The 22,812-nt window shown below is 45.1% G+C and overlaps 1 protein-coding gene across 9 annotated transcripts in view; it reads left to right on the top strand.

The window, feature by feature from the left end:
- LOC105476441 (SIK family kinase 3) overlaps positions 1-22,812 on the top strand; it is a 258,371-nt gene that overhangs the window by 222,935 nt on the left and 12,624 nt on the right. For 6 of the 9 annotated variants that reach the window (XM_011732407.3, XM_071075987.1, XM_071075988.1 and 3 more), the window contains 15 exons: positions 1,180-1,298; positions 1,867-1,977; positions 2,222-2,365; positions 2,784-2,861; positions 2,968-3,077; positions 4,189-4,342; positions 4,609-4,764; positions 7,835-7,905; positions 10,142-10,285; positions 14,488-14,638; positions 15,973-16,098; positions 16,374-16,459; positions 16,927-17,036; positions 18,730-19,069; positions 19,629-20,524. In XM_011732407.3, coding sequence (XP_011730709.2) covers positions 1,180-1,298; positions 1,867-1,977; positions 2,222-2,365; positions 2,784-2,861; positions 2,968-3,077; positions 4,189-4,342; positions 4,609-4,764; positions 7,835-7,905; positions 10,142-10,285; positions 14,488-14,638; positions 15,973-16,098; positions 16,374-16,459; positions 16,927-17,036; positions 18,730-19,069; positions 19,629-20,524 — 2,796 coding nt within the window. Of the gene's footprint in view, positions 1-1,179; positions 1,299-1,866; positions 1,978-2,221; positions 2,366-2,783; positions 2,862-2,967; positions 3,078-4,188; positions 4,343-4,608; positions 4,765-7,834; positions 7,906-10,141; positions 10,286-10,826; positions 14,639-15,972; positions 16,099-16,373; positions 16,460-16,926; positions 17,037-18,729; positions 19,070-19,628; positions 20,525-22,812 lie in introns of those variants that run through there. The other 3 variants (XM_011732409.3, XM_011732408.2, XM_071075990.1) reach the window with 3 other exon arrangements.

Below are 22,812 nucleotides of genomic sequence, written 5' to 3'. Positions count from 1 at the left end.
AATGGGAGCAGAAAGACCAGGTGGGAGACTTTTGCAGGGTGTAAGTCAGAGATGATGGTGTCTTGGATAAAGATGTTGAATTAATGGTTCAGTGTTGAATTAATGTTGGGGGGTTTGGATTCCCCAACAACTCTGCACCACGGAGGCAGGGTAGCATTGTGGTTAGGAGTACCAGGTGAAGAGCCAGGCTGTCTGGTTTGAAATCTGACTTAATAGCCATGTGATCTTGGACAAGTTGCTTTACCTCTCTGTGCCTAGTTTTTGCTATTCCTAAAATGGGAATAATGATAGTACATTCCTCCTCGGATTGCTGTGTGGATTAAATGAGGAAATGATCATTGTAAAATGCATTAATACTGCTGTTTTGGTATCATCATCACTGCCTTCATCACAACTGTTACTCTCACATCACCCTCAGTACCCACATTTTATAGATGAGAAAACTTAGAAATAGAGGGTGGTTTTGAAATCAGAATATAAGTTTCTTGATTTTGAATCCATTGTTCTTTCTGCAATATAATCTGTAATATGAACACCCAGAGAAAAATTTCTATTGATCTGAATATCTGTAGCTCACAGCCCAGTTTTAAATACCTATGACTGTTTAAATAACATTGAGAAAATGATAAATAAGGCTAGCTGAATCGCAGGGCATAGGAGAGAAGTAGCCTGTGGCTGTCTCCCCTACACACCTCGTGCCATCAGAAATTCATGTTCCCTAAGTTTTGAAGAAGGGTATTGCACACCTAAGCCAAAAGCATTAGTATGCACATGGTGGTACATTTAGGAGGATAGAACTGAATGTTTTGAGAACCTTGTAAGATACTGAATCTCTTTAGAGGCCATTCTACTCTTCATTACTTGTATTAAATGGGGCCATATACATAATACAAATAAATGAAATCCGTGGATTATCCCCAGACCTTTTCTCGTCAGCCTTTTGGTGAAGGCAGTAACCAGACTCCCACACTTGAGTTTCTTTTTCTCCACCTCTCTCTGCCTTTGCTTAGCCCCTTCTGGTGGCATAAGCAACGGAATAGGTAAGGATCAAAGTGCAAGAGAGACAAAATTAGAAGCAGGGAGTTGGAGAGCCTCCCTGCTGGCTTTGCTCCTGGTTCCTCTGCTCCCCTGGTGCCTCCCCTCACCAGAAACTGAAGGCAGGCTATTTGTCCATTGCAGAATGTGAGCATTTGATCCGCCATATGTTGGTGTTAGACCCCAATAAGCGCCTCTCCATGGAGCAGATCTGCAAGCACAAGTGGATGAAGCTAGGGGACGCCGATCCCAACTTTGACAGGGTGAGCTGGGAACCACTGCTGCAGGGGACTCCTCTGAAAGCTGTTGCAGCCTCCTTTGCATGTGATTGTAATCAGGCCATAACCTGAAAAGGTGGACACTGGGAACAAACTATTATGTAATGCTAAAGCAGCACGTGAAGCAAGCAAGAAGGAATGTAAAACCAGTTAAACTGTTGGAGAATAGTGATCATGGTTCCGTACCATGTGTCCCCAAATTATCATCAATTATCATCTTTTTGGCTTTTGAGATAGTACAGCCTGCAGTTCTGCAGCTTACCTACCATGGGGATGTCGCCTTCCTCTTGTCTTAGTATGCTCAATTCAGTGGCTTCTGTAGCATGCTTTTATTTAAACCACTGTGGCCATCCCAGGTACTCCAGGGAGTTCTGGAAACAGTGAGTTGTTGTCTGTTCACAGCTGATCACTCAGGGCTGTCTTCCTTAGACTTTGTCTGAGGCCAAAAATATCCCAAGCCAGAGGGCATGGAACAGCTTGGTCATTATATATGCTGTGCCATATTGATGTGGTTAATTGGGGGGTTGACAGCTTCCTCCTTTTTATATTACAGTTAATAGCTGAATGCCAACAACTAAAGGAAGAAAGACAGGTGGACCCCCTGAATGAGGATGTCCTCTTGGCCATGGAGGACATGGGACTGGACAAAGAGCAGACATTGCAGGTATCTCTGATGGAGTGGAGAACAAAGTGGGATGTAGCAGTTCCTCTAACCTGCTTTTTCCATTTTTCTCCTTCTTGGGAACTTGGGCCTTTTTTTTTCCTCCTGTTTTTCTTCCTCTGCCCCTCCCTGGGCCTTGGAAAGAAGGAAAGAAGGTGCTTTGGCTAATGTTATTACTGAAAGGGTTCTGGTCATCAACATGCCATTTCACCAGGGTTTTGTACTCTTTTCCCTTCTCTCTTGGTAGTCATTAAGATCAGATGCCTATGATCACTATAGTGCAATCTACAGCCTGCTGTGTGATCGACATAAGAGACATAAAACCCTGCGTCTCGGAGCACTTCCTAGCATGCCCCGAGCCCTGGCCTTTCAAGCACCAGTCAATATCCAGGTGGGCAATAACTCCAGTGACCTAGTTCAGGACAAGTAACACCAGGGGGGTAAAGGTTAGCTGTTGCTCACTAACCCTAAGTCAAGAGAGTTTCTTGCTCTTCCTTACCTCTGTCTCCTCCCATTTGTCATCTCTTCCTTTGTCAGAGGCCAGTCAAAGATCTGAACCTTTTTTTGACAGAGAGGAGGAATGAGCAAGAATAGTTGTGCCTTTTGTTTTTTTTAAAGAAACAGCAAATCATGAGGCGATGCTATCCTCTCCACAGGATGCTTCCTTGTTGTGACTTCTAAGGGCAGATGAACCAAAGACTTTAGTAATCAGGGAAACATAGACTTTAGCAATCAAGACTACTTGGAAAGACTCATTATTTCTCTCTAGTGTTAAAGGTGTGCGTGTCTATGTATGTACTGCTTTCCAGGCAGAGCAAGCAGGCACCGCTATGAACATCAGCGTTCCCCAGGTGCAGCTCATCAACCCAGAGAACCAAATTGTGGAGGCAAGTAGCAACCTATGGGAGCTGTCAGCTGAAACCACTTTCTTTGCCATCTCCTTGCTTCCCTTCCTTCTCATTTCTAATGCGATGGTATTTCCCTCTACCTCAGCCGGATGGGACACTGAATTTGGACAGTGATGAGGGTGAAGAGCCTTCCCCTGAAGCATTGGTGCGCTATTTGTCAATGAGGAGGCACACAGTGGGCGTGGCTGACCCACGGTGAGTATCTGGCCAACAGCCCTCACTAACACCGGGGCAAAGAATTGTCACCTCACACTCAGTGTCTACCATGGCACGTTTCCTACTATATTGTATCCCCAGAGGAGATCGAATCCAGTGGCCAAGTGGACAAATGATATGCTGTAATTTATGTATGTAGACAATTAAAATTTAAATGACTAAGGATCCAAAATCCAATAGCACAACAGTTTCCCAAAGTGTTTTCCCAAAATAGTCTTTCATGTTATCCCTGATGCCTGCACACTGGAAAATATGGACTGAAGGCCAGCTCACCCCATTTTTGTTCCACGGTTGAAGACTCTCAACTTTAAAATAGCCTTACCTCTTTTCTGGATATTTTCTTTGCTGAGTAGGAAGAGAAGGTTGTGGCAAGAATTCTCCTGAGAGGTCAACTCAGGGCAAAGCTGGTTTTCTTATAAATATCTCTTTTCTCTCAGTGAATTTCCAAAAAAGACTCCCATGCTTGCTGATGTGCTTGCTTTGTGTCTCCTGTTCTCAGCCTATGATCAGACAGGCAATAGGGGAATATTCTGGCTCCACAGACTATGTCAGCTTTAAAGGGGTGGAGCCCTGAGTCGCTCTGTTAGTGGAAAGATGTCTTCCTGTAAAGTATGCTGTAAAACCTACCGTTGTAGCAAGATAGCCCTGTACGTCTAGTACTTATCTGTCCTGTCAGCACTGACGAGAGTGATTGCATTCTTTCCCTGGTGAATCAGTTGCTACTTCAGGCAGCCATTATCTTAGTGGATGGCCCATGTTCTCCAGAAACTTGGTGTTCACCTCCAGGATTTGAAAACCTGAACTGGACTGGTGCCAGTATTTCCTCTTGGCTCAGAGCTGTTGGTTTTACATGAATGGCCAATAACGAATAGCAGTCCCTAGTCCCAAATAGTAAAGGAGCAGAGAGTTAAATTCCACACTTTAGGCTTTTGCTTTGCTTTAGGATCTTAAAGAGAAACATAAATTTAGGAAGAAAATAAATAAAATACAATAAGTTGTACTGAACACAGCAGTGCCATCAATGTTGGGATATAAGCACTTTTGAGTAAGAATGTTAACCAAACTTCTCTGTCATTCTGTTTTCTATCAGTACGGAAGTTATGGACGATCTGCAGAAGCTCCTACCTGGCTTTCCTGGAGTCAACCCACAGGCTCCATTCCTGCAGGTGGCCCCTAATGTGAACTTCATGCACAACCTGTTGCCTATGCAAAATTTGCAACCAACTGGGCAACTTGAGTACAAGGTACCTAGACACAGGAGAGGGCTGGCTCCAGAAAAAACAAACTTTAGCTTCCTTTGAAAGGCTATAAGGCACCTTCCCTAGGACTGAAGGGTTTCCTTATAGAGAAAGATGATTTCTCTTGCAAAGCAGCTCAGGTGAGAGGGAAGCATCTTTTAGTCTCCATCATGACCCATGACTCCCTTAATTTGCATAGATGAGTGGCTTGCCCCTTTCTCTCCTCCTTCCCCTCATCTCATGGTCCGCCCTCCCCACTCTGTTCCTGGCAGGAGCAGTCTCTCCTACAGCCGCCCACGCTACAACTGTTGAATGGAATGGGCCCCCTTGGCCGGAGGGCATCAGATGGAGGAGCCAACATCCAACTGCATGCCCAGCAGCTGCTGAAGCGCCCACGGGGACCCTCTCCGCTTGTCACCATGACACCAGTGAGTAGCAGCACACAGCCCAATTCACTGTCGCAGAGGGTTTTGATAAAAAGGTTGTGAGCCTAGGGTTGGGAACCCAGGGCCAACCTACGTGTCTGAATTTCCTCTTTCTCCAAACTTAGGATACTCCAGCCCATTTTCTTCAGGCCAGTAGACTTTTCCACACTTTGTTTTTGGAGAACTTACTTACTTAGCCAAGTTATTTCTACATTGAACTTTGCTCCTGGAGAGCTTTTTCCTCAATGGGCGCTCACAGGTACCTGGTTAAGTCCAGCTGCACTCCTGCCAGCTTGGGGCAGGTAGCAGCCTAACTCAGAGCCTTCTCCCAGCAACCTTTCCCTGCCAGAAGGCCAAAGTGCCCTTAAATTAATTGGTTTCTAGACTGGCTTCTAAAATTGCCTTTTCACTAACACTTTCTCCATTGATAAACACACCTCACATTTTTGGCATAACCTGGATCACTTAATGATTTGCTCCCACAGCTCTAGCCTAGTCAGTTATCTTAGTCACATCTCCTTCATATGATAGTCACATTCAGAGATTTTTTTTCTCCCCTGGGTTCTGTTTATTTCTGGTTATTTTCCTGTTAGAGGTCATTCATTCATTCGTTTATTCACCTCCATCTCATAGTACCATAAGATTGGGTAATAACTATATCCGTCACCCTTGGAGATGTTTTAAGGGCAGTGCTGCTTTGAGGACCCTTTTCCCTCCTTTATTCCATCATGGGTTAATCCCTTGTAAAATACAGTAAAAGGGAATCATTAGAAAAATGAAAATGTAAACACATATAAAATACAAGGCTAAATTTTTTATCGAGTTCAACAGACAAAATTACTCTGTTAAATTGCTAGAAGTATCTCTTTATTTATTTTTTTAAATTGCTAAAAGTTTCTGAAAGCCTTTTGTTGATTTCTGTACTTACCTTATCATGAATTAGTAACAAAACGGTTTGTGGGCATGGGTCCGTGGACCACACTTTCATGAATGAAGGAATTAGTATCACAGCCCTTGGCATCATGGACAAGATCAACACATGTGAAGTATTTGAATAATAGTAGCAGATCATATGTGATTAAGTACCACAGTAATAACATGGAAAATGAGGTGGCAGAGGCATTCAGAGATGGGCAAGACAGGTTTGGAAGGATCATGGTCAGCTTTATAGGAGGTGGGGTGACTTACTATGTCTACTGTAACTTTTTGCCAAGGTCACTAACAAGTTCTTATTGATAAATCCAGTGGACATTTTTAACCTTTTATCTTTTTGGATGTCCCAACTGTATTAATCACTGTTGACTTCTTTTTTTCTTTGAAATATTTTCTGTTCTTGGTGTCTGTGGCACCACATTCTCTGTTTTCCCCCGCCTCTCCTTTTCACATTTCCTTTCTGCTTGTTCCTTGAAGTTGGCAAAACCCAGAGTTTTATCCTAGGCCCTGTTCCCATGTCCTTTTATGTACTCCCTCTGGATGAGTTTGTCCACACCCGTAATTTCAGTTACCGTCTGATTCTGCAGCCCAGAATGCTCTTCTGAGTTCTATGCATATGTATACATGACTGCCTACGGGATAGATTTAGTTGGTTATTCCACAAGTATTCACACCTGTAATTCAACATGTCCCAAATGAACTTACCATGACTCTGTGAAACCTGTTCCTCCCCTTGGGTGACAGTGAATGGCACTGTCAGTTTCTGGGTTACACAAGCTAGGGATGTGAATTTTATCTTTAACTCTTCCCTCTCTTATTCCCCATATCAAGTCAGTTATCCAGTGCCTGTGAATGAAAGATCTTACTTCTCCACTTTCCTTTCCTTAACTAAAGTCACTGTCATCCATTGCATAGATGAACACCATGGCATCCTAACTGACTTCCTTGCTTCCAGTCGTGTCCCCTGATCCCTGCCACCAGCCCTTTTCACACCACGGCTAGAGGAAACTAGCTCTTGCAAATATAAATCTTTATAACACCATGCCCCTGCTTAAAATCCTTTAGTGATTCACCACTGTTCTTCCTCAAACTTTAGTGTGTTATTCAAGGCCATTTATCACTGGCCACAGCGTTCCTCTCCTGCCTCATCTACAGCCACTTCCTGTCTCACCCTGTTCACTCCACCCTTGTAGAACTGTGGTAAGGGATCCAGGAACCCTGCGAGCTTTCAAACAAAATTATTCCAGGAGGGTTTTGTTTTGTTTTGTAATTATCCATTTTGTAAAATGCTCTTTTATAATAATTGAAGTGTGATTTTTGTTCTAGTGGCTGAGGCATGGTGATTATGTGGGCACCCAGGCTATGGGTAGCTAGCAAGGATGCAGATGGGAAAGTCACAGTGATACATGCATCTTGGTTCTCATTTCACTCACATGTTTTGGCGAGTAACAACTATTTTAAAGCATTGAATTCAAAGTACACAATTGTATCTTATGGACTAAAATGTAATTTCAATAATTTCACTATGCTTTCCTGGAGTTAAGACATTTAAACTCTGGAAATCACATTAATATGAAAAACAGGTCAAGTCCTAGACATTTCAGGTAAACAATCTTCTGTATTTTTGGGTCCTCAAACACCTACAGGACTTCTCTTTTCTTCAGCCTAGAAGTCTGTAATCCTGTCCCTCTTTGCCTGACCAGCTCCTGTGCATCCTTCAGGTTCCTGCTAGGTACCACCTCCTCCAGGATGCCCTCCTTAATTCCCAAGCACCCCCATTAGAAGACTTGATCATGTTATTTTGTAATTGTTTACTTGTCTCTATCCTCTACTAGACTGTAAAATGAGGGCAAAGTCTATATCTGTAAATTCACATTTTATCCTGTAATAGTAAGCATTTGTTAGATTAATTAATGAATGAATGAAGATAAATAAGAGGAAGAAATTCTAATTAGTATTAACTAAGCAAGGTAAAAATGGGAAAATAGGTATATGAGAATCCTATATAACCCAGGGGTCCTAGAAAAGTTCTGTAAATAAGAAAGTTAACAGAAAGTCCTGCCCCAAGCCCAGTTATTAGAATAAGAGGCATTACAGAATAAGCTGCCACCTTGAGCTTTTCCTTCCTGTCTCTCTTCAGGCAGTGCCAGCAGTTACCCCTGTGGACGAGGAGAGCTCAGATGGGGAGCCAGATCAGGAAGCTGTGCAGAGGTAATGTGACATCTGGCAGTGCTTGCAGAAGTCCTTGGGCAGGCTCCCCCTGCAACCAGCGAAAGGTCACCTCTGCCCAAGGAGGTGGCACAGTGCAGCTTCAACATTTGTGTGGTCTCTTTGCTCAAGCCAGATGGCATGTTCCACCCCACATGGAAGTAACAGAAGACTACCCAGAAAATGTCATTTCTGTAAGCACCATTGGAAGTCCCCTAAGTGACAGCAATAACCATAAGAACTTTTTCTTTCCTCCCTCCTCCTTCCTTGTCCCCTGCCTTCATATTGCAACTCTGATAGTATTCACAAGGCACAAAGCCTGCTCCTACCTGCCAAGAACTGTTTACTGAAAAGGAATTGGAGATGTGGGATGACAGTGATCCTAGCTAGTCTGGCCATGGACCTCTGGCATGGACTCTTCCTATCCAGGAGAATGAATACCTCTTGTACTGTTTGCTGTGTGCTTCCTCCACCCCCTTGTACCAACAAAGATATTGAAAAAGAGAATATGGGATTCGGGCCAGGGACAGATGCAAATATCCATTGTTTACAGAACCTTATTAAGAGATGCCTAATTCACAGAGAATGGCAGTGACCATCAGGCATGCTGTACTGTTGTTTTGGCCTCAGTTCCATTAGCCCTGGTCCTCAGCTCCATGCATGCCCCCTTGTGGGAGTTGATTTTCTGATTATCCGGGGAGGGGGTTTCACCAGAATCCAGCATGTATTTTCCCAGAAATACAGGTGTTCTTCTATATGTTTTTTCCTTTGAGGGAAGTTGAAATAAAATGGTTTTCATGGGCTTTTGGGGGAACTTTGGGTGTCTTTATCAAATGGTTACTAAAACACTAATGGCTTACTCTTTGGCAAGTTCACATAACACTAATTACTCTACAGTCTGTTAACTGATTTTAGCTTAAAGGGGCAAGATAGTTAAGAATGAAATGAGACCATTTTTTAAGAACCTGACAGTTGCTGGGTAGGACGCTCATCCTACCCCCAGTAGCTCTGTATGAGAGCAGCTATTCAGAAAGCAGCTGGTCCTATGTGGAAAGAAAACCATGGCAAACAGGGGTGTTGGCAGGTGGGCCAGCTCCTTCTACAGCTTGGCCAATAGAAGGAAAATTGTAGTAACTTTTTTTTCCCTTGATGCTGTTGTTTCCAAAGTTTGCTGATAAGAGGGTGTATAAGGTTACAAATGGGCCCTACTGGGTCATGAAGAAATGAGAAATCAGGAAATTTACTGCCTTTCTACCTTAAAAGCGACAGCAATATTTTATCTTCTTTATCTTAGACTTTCCTTCCTCCAGGTCCACCTTCTTTCTTCGTTAGACCAACATTTCAAGGGTATGATGCCCATCAGTTTTGATGTAATAAAAAAGATATAGTGCCTCTTTCATTCATGCCTCCAGAAGAGCAGCAGCGGTGGAGGATGTCATCCACCAGACAAAGAGGGACAATAGCTTATTGATGGTATTGACTAAGTGCTGGGTCTGAAAGATCTTCCGAATAAAAGCCATCAGCTTGGGAACTCTTCGTCTTTTGAGATTCTTCTGTTTTTATTTTTTCCTTGCTTTTCTCCTCCCTAACTAAACATTTCATGTGGTTTTATTTCTTCATCCTCTACAGAATGTTGGTTCCCCAAGGACAACATCAGTTTTTTCTTCTCCGATGATTGAGTTTTAGTCACCAAGCGAGAGGGAAAGGGTGGTTTTGGAATTCATTTATCCTCAAATGGAAGGATCAGGTTTCTGTGACCTGTAGTGAAGAAAGTCTCAAACCTGGAGCCTATGAGATCAAGAGACATGCACAGAGTCCTTCTGAATATCTCCCCAGATTCATCTCTAGGAATAGTCCTTAGGGCTCATTTCCTTTGACTTGTATTTTGGAAATTTGGAGGGAAAAGATGAATAAATTAACATGGAGAAAATAAATTCTTCTACCGAGTAGAATGAAGCAAGGAATAGTGATCTGATCTTTGTGAGCTAGATCTACTTTCTCTCTTCTCTTCAATGGCTATTCTTAGGTACAAAATTCAGCCACTTCATTGTCAAGCCAACTTTTGTTGGCCAGTTAGACATGTTTCACTTCCATCCAGTCAGGGATCTGTTTGCCATCAAGCCCTTCGTGAGCTCTGGCACTATCTCATTGAGTGCTTTGGATTAACTTCTAATGCTTCTTGTGGAGGAATATTCCTGTCTGTCTTTTTTACTATGAAATGTGCTCCTGCTTGTTGCAGGTACTTGGCAAATAGGTCCAAAAGACATACACTGGCCATGACCAACCCTACAGCTGAGATCCCACCGGACCTACAACGGCAGCTAGGACAGCAGCCTTTCCGTTCCCGGGTCTGGCCTCCTCACCTGGTACCTGATCAGCATCGGTGAGTAGCCACATGAGCTGTGCGAGCTCCTTGAGGCTCATCGGACAGGCACCCTTCTGATTAGTCTCACAGCGACGGTGACTAGCATCGTGGCTTTAAATAGAAGCCAGCTGTCATCCTGAACTCACATCTTCTCAGCTCCTTGCAGTAAGCAACGCACAGGGCAAAGGTTTTTTACTGTGCCCTGGAGCAATGCGAGATTCCTCTCTCCCATTGCCTTGCAGACCTGTTTATTGTCTGCATTTGATTCCCCTGATTCTAGATGTTGATTCATAGATAAAATTGAACTTGAGACCTGCGAGAAAGTGAAACTCTCAGAAGGCCACCTGGAAACAGGAAGATTTCTAGCCATATCGATAGACTTGACCTTTAATAATCCATCACCTTCAAAAGAATGAGCATTTCATATCGTGTTACCATTGAACCGCCAGCCTGGAAATGAAGACAAAACCCCTTGTGAATAGTAGAGCAGAGATCCTCTTGAGTGATGTATTTAAGAGGTCATTCTTTCCATATTCTGATGGCAAAAATCTTTTGCTAGGTTCGGTTATGGTTATAATCCATTCTCTTGAAGAAATAAAAGCAAGTTTAACCTTCCTGACCAAGAAAACTTCATTGACTCCAAGTAAGCCTGGAAGCAGCTGCGGAATGACACTTTGCTAGTTGAAGAAGATGATTATCTTCTGTGAATACCTTGATGACTAAAAATCTCAGTCTTGTCCACTCCAAAGCTATCCCCAAGCTCATGGCCCACATATTCAAAGCCACCACCAGTTGCTAGAGCATATTTTATTTCTGTCTTTTGGGGAAGACAGTGAAAAGCAGCCTTGGGAAGGTTGAAAAGCAATCAGATTCCAAGGAAATTAGGTTTATATATGTATTGTTATGAAATCTTGCAGCCAGCTCGCACTGGCAAGCTTGACACAATTTTTTTATTGAGGCTGGTTACCCATTTGGTATCAACATAATCAGCAGAGGCAAGTGAACTCTGAGCAGACTGACATAATTAGTGCCACGTTGGAACCCTAAAAGAAGGAAGATAAGCTTTCATAAATGACTATGAATAACTTGGTAAAAATGGTCTGTTAGGAGTAGCAAGAATGACTATTCTCAAATAAAACTCTGATGGCACAGAAAGACAGGCTTTTTCTAATGAAAATCTCGCAGGACCTACAGTGTTCATGCACACTAAAGAGCACTTTGAGGCCGGGCGCGGTGGCTCACGCCTGTAATCCCAGCACTTTGGGAGGCCAAGGCGGGCGGATCATAAGGTCAGGAGTTCGAGACCAGCCTGGCCAATATGGTGAAACCCCGTCTCTACTAAAAATACAATAATTACCCGGGCATGGTGGTGGGCGCCTGTAGTCCCAGCTACTTGGGAAGCTGAGGCAGGAGAATTGCATGAACCTGGGAAGCGGATGTTGCAGTGAGCTGAGATCACGCCACTGCACTCTAGCCTGAGCGACAGAGTGAGACTCCGTCTCAATAAATAAATAAATAAATAATAAAGAGCACTTTGAGTGATTACTGGAGAGCTGCCTTTTCCTCCCCTATCCGTTTCCTGTGATTTCTCATAACTTCGAGCTCTACACTGGTATCTAATACACCCTTCATTCGTTCTTTTCTCCTCATCTCCATCTTCCCTTCCTCCACAGCCTGACACTTAAGTTTTGCCCTTATCCGAGTCTGTTGTTTAGCTGAAGTCCTTTAGGTATCCTTGTTGAATTCTAGGTGTTCCTCAGGAGGTCTTTTTAAGAGGGGAACATGAGGATCGTCACATTTCCAGAGTCGGGCTTTATCACAGACCCTATATCCTGTTGACATTTGTTATTCAAGGAGGACCACACTGGCCCACAGCTCTGTCTGTGTGATAGCCACCCTGCCTAGAGTCATTGTCAAGGCCTTGCCTGCTGGAAATCTGTCTGCTGTCTGTTTTCATGTGAACCTTTTTGGTGTTTTGAGGGTTGCCTGTGGCCAAGCCTATTTGAATTGGAAGAAAATGAATGTTTTATGAGTGGCAAATTGCATAAGATGGGGCATTTGTGCAAACCCAGCATGTCTTGATGGGATCACTATACAAATACGCAACAAAAGAGATGAAAGCCAGTCTTCAGGGGAAAGCAGAAATTTTCCAAGGCTGTAAAACATGGAATATGGGTGGCCTGGATGGGTTCTTGCATCCCTTTCATTTTCTGGAGGAATTTATTAAAGAACAGTATTTATAGCTATCCTTCTGGGGTAGAAGAGATGAAGTTCAACATGGAAACAGAAGAGGGGTCTGATCAACCTTTTCATTTCTGGAAATGTGTAATTTAAGGTTAAAAATGTTTTAAAAAGTGTAACTAAAAAAATTTTTTAAACTAACGCAAGATAGATTTTATCCAGGTGGGGAACCAAGTCCCTCTTTGAAGAGTATAGTGTGGGAGTATCAGCCTAATGCGAGGCCATCCTGAATTTGAGTGTGATTGCAAATAAAAATAAAATCAAACACAATTGCTACTTATCAGTGCTTCTCAAATGAGCAACTACATCAGAACGGTTCCTCTGAGGTTACTGTGCTGGACTGACCTGGGTATCAGTCTCTTCACAACCTGAGCTTCTGAAAAAGCCATGAAATACCTGGACCTGGGATTTTCTCTGATGGGAGAGAATGATTTTTGTGCAGAAAGACTGTATTGGCTGCTTGAAGAACATGGCTTTCTGAGGGGATCAGAAACGTGTCCATTATCAGAAAACGTTGAAAGCGTAGGAGTCAAATTTTAGGAGAAAATAGTACTTGCTTGCTTTAACTCAACCTGAAGTAGAAACAGAAATGACAAGTTATAAGGAAATGCTTCTGAACACAGCCTTCACGATCCCTGTTCCTGGATTGTGGCCCCCCAGAGTCATTTGTTTTTTGTGTTACTGAAACAAATACATGTTCATGCCCATTTCATTAGCTCACTACTGGGTCAAGCCTCGGGTAGAGTCTGAAACAAAAGCCATCATTAGCAAAGAGAGGGTAAAAGGCTTTCACCTGCTGCCAGAACTCTCTGGATACCTCTGCACGGTCATTAGATTCCTCCTGGTCCCGCGCTCTCTGCACTGTATTTGAACTCGCTTGTTAACCTGCTTCCTGAGCTGTGGTTCTGCTTCAGTCCCAAATGAATCACTGGCAAGGTGGCACATCATTTCATCCAAAGTTCAGTGTAATGGCATCTCTGCCCTGGACATGAAACCCTGATCCTTTCCATCTGCTACTGGAATGCTGCTGCCTTGGCAGTCTTTTATCTGCTTACCTCAGCCCATAAACATCTCTTTCTGATCATCAGGTCACAAGTGTAGGTGTTAGCTTCTAACCCCGATGCTGTCTTAGGCATTCCTTATCAATAGCGTGTTCTTTCTTTCTGTGAGATTCTGGCTGTGTTCTGGTTGAGCAGTGGGGTCTCTGAAGGTAATCCATGGGATTCCTCTCTCATTAGGAGATTGAGCGAGTGCTGCTGCTCAGCAGTGGGGTCTTTGAAGGTAATCCATGTGACTCCTCTTTCATTAGGAGGTTGAGCGAGTGCTGCTGCTCTGAGAAGTCGATTTTCACAGTAGGTGACCTTATTTTTGTTGACCAGGTACGTGCAGGATCTCAAGGCCCACATTCCTTAAGAATTTGCTGTCTCCATCCCAGGATCAGAAGTCTTCATTTTCCCCCACCCCAATCACCACCTTCTATTTTCTAGCACAGAACCTGTGAGTTCCAGGCCAGACCTTTGACCACAAAACTGACCGTTGTTTCCCTTTGGCCGTACGGAAATTATTGCTCAGGAAAAACTTTGGCTCAAATGGTGAATTTAAGGTTTCTAAAGGCACTAGATAGACACATGATTATAAAAGTAAGAGCTTCTGTATGGCCTGGCCTGGAGGATATTGAGAAGCTTTTCTCTCTGGCCTAGTATATTTATAAGAACTGGATGTACTTGATCTCAGGACCTCACCAGGCTTGGAAAGTAAGCCAACCAAAGGTAAGTAGAGATGGAAGATGTACACCTGGAGCCCTCTAAAGGGAAGCAGGCTAGGGAAACGACCGATGTCTGGAAATGTCATGAAAGTGGAATATGCAGGGCTACCTGGGCAGCCAGCGGTCTTTATGTTCGTCTGGAACAGCAGTCCCTGTGTGATTTGGTCAAAGCCCCTGAGTCCTAGCCTCTAACCTTCTCTTCCCATGTATTCAGCTCTACCTACAAGGACTCCAACACTCTGCACCTCCCTACGGAGCGTTTCTCCCCTGTGCGCCGGTTCTCAGATGGGGCTGCGAGCATCCAGGCCTTCAAAGCTCACCTGGAAAAAATGAGCAACAACAGCAGCATCAAACAGCTGCAGCAGGTAATGGAAGAGGTGGCAGCCATCCCTGGAGGAGCATGGGTGACAGAGGCCAGGATTGCAGGAGGACTGGGGTGGTAAACGTACCCCTTTTATGTCAGCAACATTGCAGTTTTATAGGTTAAAAAGGTATAGCTTTCTGGGCCTGGCGTGGTGGATCCCGCCTATAATCCCAGCACACTGGGAGGCCGACATGGGAGGATTGCTTGAGCCCAGGAGCTCTAGACCAGCTTAGGCAACATGACAAACCCTTTCTCCAAAAAAAAATTAAAAACTAGCATAGTCCCAGCTACTCGGGAGGCTGAGGTGGGAGGATCACTTCAACCTGGGAGGTAGAGGTTGTAGTGAGCTAAGATCGCACCCCTGCACTCCAGCCTGGCGACAAAGCAAGACTCTGCCTTAAAAGAAAAAGAAAGTATAGCTTTCTAATGCACTTTCTTTACTTTGTGTTATGTACAGCGCTCCCCAGTATCAAACTTCCTTCCCCCATGAAGGGACTAAATTTTTCTCCCGTCTCTAGTTCATTGGAAAGGAATTTCTGGGCTTGGGATTTTTTGTGTGTGTGTTTTTTGTGTTTTGTTTTGTTTTGTTTTGAGACTGAATCTCGCTGTGTCATCCAGGCTAGAGTGCAGTGGCACAATCTCGGCTCACTGCAACGTCCCCCTCCTGGGTTCTAGAGATTCTCCTGCCTCATCATCTTGGGTAGCTGGGACTACAGGCACCTGCCACCACGCCAACTAATTTTTGTATTTTTAGTAGAGACATGGTTTCACCATGTTGACCAGGCTGTCTCGAACTTCTGACCTCAGGTGATCCGCCTCTTTCGGCCTCCTAAAGTGCTAGGATTACAGGCGTGAGCCATCTTGTACCCCTGGCACTCCCCTCATGATTTAGAACGCTGGGTCTTGATTAAACCTGCTGTACATTGTTACCACCTGGCATTCTCCCCAGGTGGTACAGAATGGCACTCTCAGAGGAAGGAAACATACCTCTATATGTGTCTATACTATAAAGATTCTATGAAGAGCCAATTTCCTTTCTGCGTTCCTGATGACCAAGCTTCCAATGGCATATGCTTTGTACACAGATTTCACATTGGACACTTGTACTCATACAGAGGCCATCCTTGATGTTTTCCATTCATTCATACAGAACAGGATGTGAATCTATTTAGTGTACCAGATACTTATATAAATGAGTTAATTGCTCATCAAGGACACTGTTCTCTTGCGGCTCTTTCTGCCCATAAGACCTTGGGGGCAGATCTGCATCTGCTGAAATCACTGCATGGGGTGGGTCTAGCTGCATCCCATCTGTATTAACTACTTTCCCTTCAGGAGTGTGAGCAGCTGCAGAAGATGTACGGGGGGCAGATTGATGAAAGAACCCTGGAAAAGACCCAGCAGCAGCATATGTTATACCAGCAGGAGCAGCACCATCAAATTCTCCAGCAACAAATTCAAGTAGGCTCTCACTCTTTGCTTTCTCCAACTTGTTTGGAGTTTGCTTTCAGGCTGATTTGCCTATGCATTTTGGAGGAGACCACTCAGCGCAAAGTGGATTTGAGTTCTATTTGTGGTTGACATGTTTTAATAAAGGTGATCAGATCTTCTGGTGAACAACACAAGCATAAATCTGAGACACAGATAGTTCTTTCTGTTTCTTCCCTTCCTGGGAACAGCTCTGAGTAATCTTCAAGCTCGCAATAATTTTTTTCCTTTCCCCATATATGTTTTAGGATTCTATCTGTCCTCCTCAGCCATCTCCACCTCTTCAGGCTGCATGTGAGAATCAGCCAGCCCTCCTCACCCACCAGCTCCAGAGGTATGAATCATTTTGTGTTGTGCCTAAGCCATTGTCTCCATAGCATGGTACCCTTGGCTTGACTTACTGGGAGATACGGACTGACTTGAGCATTCATCTTGCAAGAATCTATTTGAAAAGAAGAGAAACCAGTGTGAATTTCAGGAACCTTCTTGAAATCCCAACTTCCTGTGCCACTTCATTTCCTTAGCCCCATGAGCAAAGTAATCTGATATCTAATACAGGAGGCCAGACATAGGCCCACAATGAACTCTGCCATTTTGGCTGGGAAGTTTGGTCAAACAAGATGTAGACAGGTTTTAAATAGACTGTGGTGGATGGCTTATGTATATATGTATATTTTTCCAACATGAAGGCTTATCAAAGTAAAAAAATAGTTTTCACTTATATATGTTATATGGCTGAAATGTAAGATTGTACTGTCACCTTAGGAAGCTTCTTTGTGTATCTCTTTTGTTATTTTTAAGGTTAAGGATTCAGCCTTCAAGCCCACCCCCCAACCACCCCAACAACCATCTCTTCAGGCAGCCCAGTAATAGTCCTCCCCCCATGAGCAGTGCCATGATCCAGCCTCACGGTGAGTGGAGAGGTTCAGACCAAACAGTTCATTATATGCCACATGGGAAAAAATGATGGTCTCAGTTTTGAGTACCATAAACCATTTGAAAGGCAGAATAACATAGTATTCAGGGGTATGGGCTCTAGAGCCAAGCTGCTTTGGTTTGCATCCTGGTTTCATCAGTTTCTTAGCTGTTAACCCTTGGGTAAGTTAACTTGACTTCTTGAATTAGTCCATTTTCACACTGCTATAAAGAACTGACTGAGACTAGGTAATTTATAAAGGAAAGAAGTTTAATTGACTCATATTTCCACGTGGCTGGGGAGGCCTCAGCAAACTTACAATCATGGCCGAAGGAGAAGCAAGGCTTGTCTTTCATGGTGGCAGGAGAGAGACTGCACAGGGGAAAGTGCCAGAAACTTATCAAACAACCAGCTCTCGAGAATTCCCTCATTATCATGAGAACAGCATGGAGGAAACTGCCCTGTGATCCAGTCACCTCCCACCAGGTCCCTCCTTTGACACATGGGGACTATACTTCAAGATGAGATTTGGGTGGGTACACAGAGCCAAACCATATTACTTCTCAAATGTCAACTGAGGATAATTATGGTACAGTATGTAGATAAATGTAAAACACTTGGAACAGTCTCTGGCACAAAATAGTTCTCAATAAAGGTTAACTATTATTAGTGTTTTTAATAAAACCTCCAGCCCTACCAAATAAAAAGCAGCTACCAGAACCTTCCTTATAGTCATGCTTCCATTTGGCTGTCTGCTATGCACGTGGGCCCCTCTCTTGTGGGTGTATAGATGGGAGTGAAGATAAGTATACCGTGACTGTGAGTCTTCAGAGGTCAGGCGTCTTAGGATCTCTTGAGTAACACTCCCCAAGCTACATCCCTAGTCAGTCTCCCTAGGATCCTTGAGAAGAGTCTGAATTGGCCTCTAGGCCCTTCCTACTTAAAGTGGGGTCCTCCAGCCACCAACATTGGGAGAAAAAGCAAGATCTCAGGTCGTATTCCAGACCTGTTAAGAGTTTTTTTGTTTTTTGTTTTTTGTTTTTTTGAGATGGAGTCTCACCCTGTCACCCAGGCTGGAGTGCAGTGGTGTGATCTTGGCTCACTGCAACCTCCCCCTCTGGGTTCAAATGATTCTCCTGCCTCAGCCTCCCAAGTAGCTGGGATTACAGGCGCCCGCCACCACACCCAGCTAATTTTTGTATTTTTAGTAGAGATGGGATTTCACTATGGTGGCCAGGCTGGTCTTGAACTCCTGACCTCAGGTGACCCACCCACCTTGGCCTCCCAAAGTGCTGGGATTACAGGCATGAGCCACCACGCCCAGCCTAGAGTCTGCATTTTTAACCAGATGCCAGGCCATTTGTGTGCACGCGAAAGTTCAAGAAGCACTGCCTAGATCCGAGTTACCACAAGAATAATCCATGGACCCGCTTTTAGGGGAACTTGTTGGAAACACAAATTCTTGGGGGCCCATCTGACCTACTGAATCAGAGTTTGAAACATAGTTATATAGATAGGGCCCAGGAATCTTCTGTTTAACGAGTTCTCCAGACTTGTCTTGTGCACACTGCAGTTTGAGAAGCACTGTTTGAGCTGGTATGTGGTTTGAGTATCCTCATTGGCTCTCATTACTCCTGGCTGGCTGGTGACCTGGGCACTTGGTCACTCTGAGGTTCCTTTCTCTCCAGGAGCTGCATCTTCCTCCCAGTTTCAAGGCTTACCTTCCCGCAGTGCAATCTTTCAGCAGCAGCCTGAGAACTCTTCCTCTCCTCCCAACGTGGCACTAACCTGCTTGGGTATGCAGCAGCCTGCTCAGTCACAGCAGGTCACCATCCAAGTCCAAGAGCCTGCTGACATGCTCAGCAACATGCCAGGTACAGCTGCAGGCTCCAGTGGGCGGGGCATCTCCATCAGCCCCAGTGCCAGTCAGATGCAGATGCAGCACCGTACGAGCCTGATGGCCACCCTCAGCTATGGGCACCGTCCCTTGTCCAAGCAGCTGAGTGCTGACAGTGCAGAGGCTCACAGGTAAGACCGCCTAACGTCACCCAGCCATCTACGCATGGACCCAGGTGGGAGCAAGCCCCTTAGCAGAGTGAAAGGAAAGGAGGGAAGGAGAATAGGCCTGACTAGGCTGTGCTCTTGTTTCACGCCTTCTAAAATCAGGATGGTGGGTGTGGGATGAACTTGTCTGCTTTTTATTGACCCAGGGTTAAAATTCTAATGAGGCTGAGGTGGAAAATGGGAAAGCTACCTTACTATTGCTTGCAAAGAAGAAAATGGCCTATTAGAGGAATGTATAAAAATGTCAGTTCCCCTTTTCTTGAAGGGAACATCTTGAAGTTGCTTCCTTCGAGATGAGCTAGATCTATTACCCACGCAGTGCCCTCAGTCCCTTGGAGGTTACTGGACAAGCCAATAATGGAATAAATAGGGACAATGCATACATTTGCCACTTCTCTGTCACACCACAGTTCTCTGTACCAGTGGGCTCTCCCTACTGAGGAGGAGGAGGAGGGGCTGTTCCCTGGGAAGTCTAGGACTTGTTACATGGATGTCTGGTACTCACTCCCTTTTGTGTCTGCAGCTTGAACGTGAATCGGTTCTCCCCTGCTAACTACGACCAGGCGCATTTACACCCCCATCTGTTTTCGGACCAGTCCCGGGGTTCCCCCAGCAGCTACAGCCCTTCAACAGGAGTGGGGTTCTCTCCAACCCAAGCCCTGAAAGTCCCTCCACTTGACCAGTTCCCCACCTTCCCTCCCAGTGCACATCAGCAGCCGCCACACTATACCACGTCGGCACTACAGCAGGCCCTGCTGTCTCCCACACCGCCAGACTATGCAAGACACCAGCAGGTACCCCACATCCTTCAAGGACTGCTGTCTCCCCGACATTCGCTCACCGGCCACTCGGACATCCGGCTGCCCCCAGCAGAGTTTGCACAGCTCATTAAAAGGCAGCAGCAGCAACGGCAGCAGCAGCAGCAGCAGCAACAGCAGCAACAGCAAGAATACCAGGAACTGTTCAGGCACATGAACCAAGGGGATGCGGGGAGTCTGGCTCCCAGCCTTGCGGGACAGAGCATGACAGAGCGCCAGGCTTTATCCTATCAAAATGCTGACTCTTATCACCATCACACCAGCCCCCAGCATCTGCTACAAATCAGGGCACAAGAATGTATCTCACAGGCTTCCTCAGCCACCCCGCCCCACGGGTATGCTCATCAGCCGGCACTGATGCATTCAGAGAGCATGGAGGAGGACTGCTCGTGTGAGGGGGCCAAGGACGGCTTCCCAGACAGTAAGAGTTCAAGTACATTGACCAAAGGTTGCCATGACAGCCCTTTGCTCTTGAGTACCGGTGGACCTGGGGACCCTGAATCTTTGCTAGGAACTGTGAGTCATGCCCAGGAATTGGGGATACATCCCTATGGTCATCAGCCGACTGTTGCATTCAGTAAAAATAAGGTGCCCAGCAGAGGTAAGTGTCTCCTCACAGTGGAAGTCCTGGGCCAGTCTGCCCTCATCCACTGACTCAGTAATGTTACCTTTTTTCAGCTAGTATTCTGTGTTCCTAAGAAAAGAATTTCTGAGAAGAGCTTCAGGACCTTCTTGGGGAGAAGCATGTAGGAAGTGGGCATTGGTGGGCTAGGGCTCCATTTTCAAAATCAAAGGACCGTGACACAAAATTAGCACTTAGTCAATAAGATAGATGATCTGTTTCCCTTATTCATACCCCAGTTTCCTGGAGCCTAGACATTCTTGACTGCCATCAAAAGAGCTAACTTTAACTTTGCAATAGAAAAAAGTCAGCCAAACATAATTTAGTGTAAATAGTGCGGGAACAAGAGTCAAAGCACCTTAATTCTGCTCTTGCAGCTATCATGTATGTGATAACTTAGTCATTTAAACCCTCTGATTCTGATTTTCCTCATCTGTGAAGAAGGTGCGGAGGAACAATGGAGTATCTTAGAGTATCTGTGGAGATGAAAACATGTATATATGTGTTTGTTTCTATGTAATGTTTGTGTGAGAGAGAGAAAGAGGCACATTCAGATGATCTGAAGTGTATGATTTCAGTGCATAAATGTGAGGTATTATTACTCTGGTCGTTTTATTAGTGAGCTAAATGCGGAATATTACAGCATCATAAAGGGGCCCCATTATTTCATTTTGTACCACTTTATAATTAATGAGGATATTCATTCTCATTCTGAAGGAGATCAGGATTACACTCAGTAAGTTATACTTAGAAAATATAGTTCTGTTAGCATCATAGCATTCATCCTAGACAAAACCAGGAATCTTGCAATTTACCACTCCTCACCATTGCCGTCCAAAGGAATAAAAAGCAATTTATCTGTAAACCGTACGACCCTGAGACTGAGCAGTTTCTTCCACCCTTCCCTCCCTGGAACTGCCTGCGTCTCCTGCCCTGTCCTTTAAAGGCAATGCTGAAAACTCAGCTCCAAGGGGAATTCGGTCCTGCGGCACAGAGCAGCAGAGAAGGCCTTGCTGTAAAGTGGTTTCTGTGAAAAAGCCTTGGTGGTGCCAGGTTATACTTACTATGCACTCTTAGGGAGGGAACTGTTGCCTGAAATGCCAATTCAAGCCTGACCTTTTGAACAGGTGGGTGTCATCCAGCTCAGAGGCTGGCCCCAGTGAGATGTATTGTGTCCACCTGTGGCTGCTGTAGTCTTAGTGGACATAGGAGGGTGGGAGCTTTCAGAACCAGGTCATAGGTGGAATGGTTAACAGACCTGAGGGTATTTAGGATTGGGAGGAAAAACTAAGAGAAACACCACACTTGTTAGTTGGAAAAAGGGATCAGACTTTTCTGGGTTCATATTACGGGGCAGAACCAAGATCAAGATAGAAGTTGCGGCCGGGCGCAGTGTCTCAAGCCTGTAATCCCAGCACTTTGGGAGGCCGAGGCGGGCGGATCACGAGGTCAGGAGATCGATACCATCCTGGCTAACACGGTGAAACCCCGTCTCTACTAAAAAATACAAAAAAAACTAGCCGGGCGAGGTGGCGGGTGCCTGTAGTCCCAGCTAGTCGGGAGGCTGAGGCAGAAGAATGGCGTAAACCCGGGAGGTGGAGCTTGCAGTGAGCTGAGATCCGGCCACTGCACTCCAGCTTGGGCGACAGAGCGAGACTCCGTCTCAAAAAAAAAAGTTGTTGCAGCAAATTTCAGCTCATCCTATGGAAGAGCTTTATAAGAACTCTCCAGAATAGGCTGCCTTAGCAGCCTGGGAGCTTTCTAACAGAGGTGGGATCATGGTATGGGGATGTTGTGGAAAAGATTCCCCTGCAAATGGAAGCTTCCAGCACACTATAGTTGGCATGAAAAGGAGATGAGCTCACATTTCTTTCTTTTTTTTTTGAGATGGAGTCTCACTGTGTCGCCCAGGCTGGAGTGCAGTGGCGCGATCTCGGCTCACTGCAAGCTCCTCCCAGGTTCACGCCATTCTCCTGCCTCAGCCTCCCGAGTAGCTGGGACTACAGGCGCCCGCCACCACACCCGGCTAATTTTTTGTATTTTTAGTAGAGACGGGGTTTCACCGTGTTAGCCAGGATGGTCTCGATCTCCTGACCTTGTGATCCGCCCACCTCGGCCTCCAAAAGTGCTGGGATTACAGACGTGAGCCACGGCGCCCGGCCAAGCTCAACATTTCTATTGTGCCTTCCATGTGCCAGTCACCAAATGCTGTTCACATACAGATTCATTTAATCCTCACAACAACCGTACAACCCTAGAATAACCAA

This window comes from Macaca nemestrina, chromosome 12 (genome assembly GCF_043159975.1).
Source record: "Macaca nemestrina isolate mMacNem1 chromosome 12, mMacNem.hap1, whole genome shotgun sequence".
Lineage (NCBI taxonomy): Eukaryota > Metazoa > Chordata > Mammalia > Primates > Cercopithecidae > Macaca > Macaca nemestrina.
The sequence above is the reverse complement of the archived record's forward strand: the minus strand, read 5'-3'. Positions and strand labels throughout refer to the sequence as shown.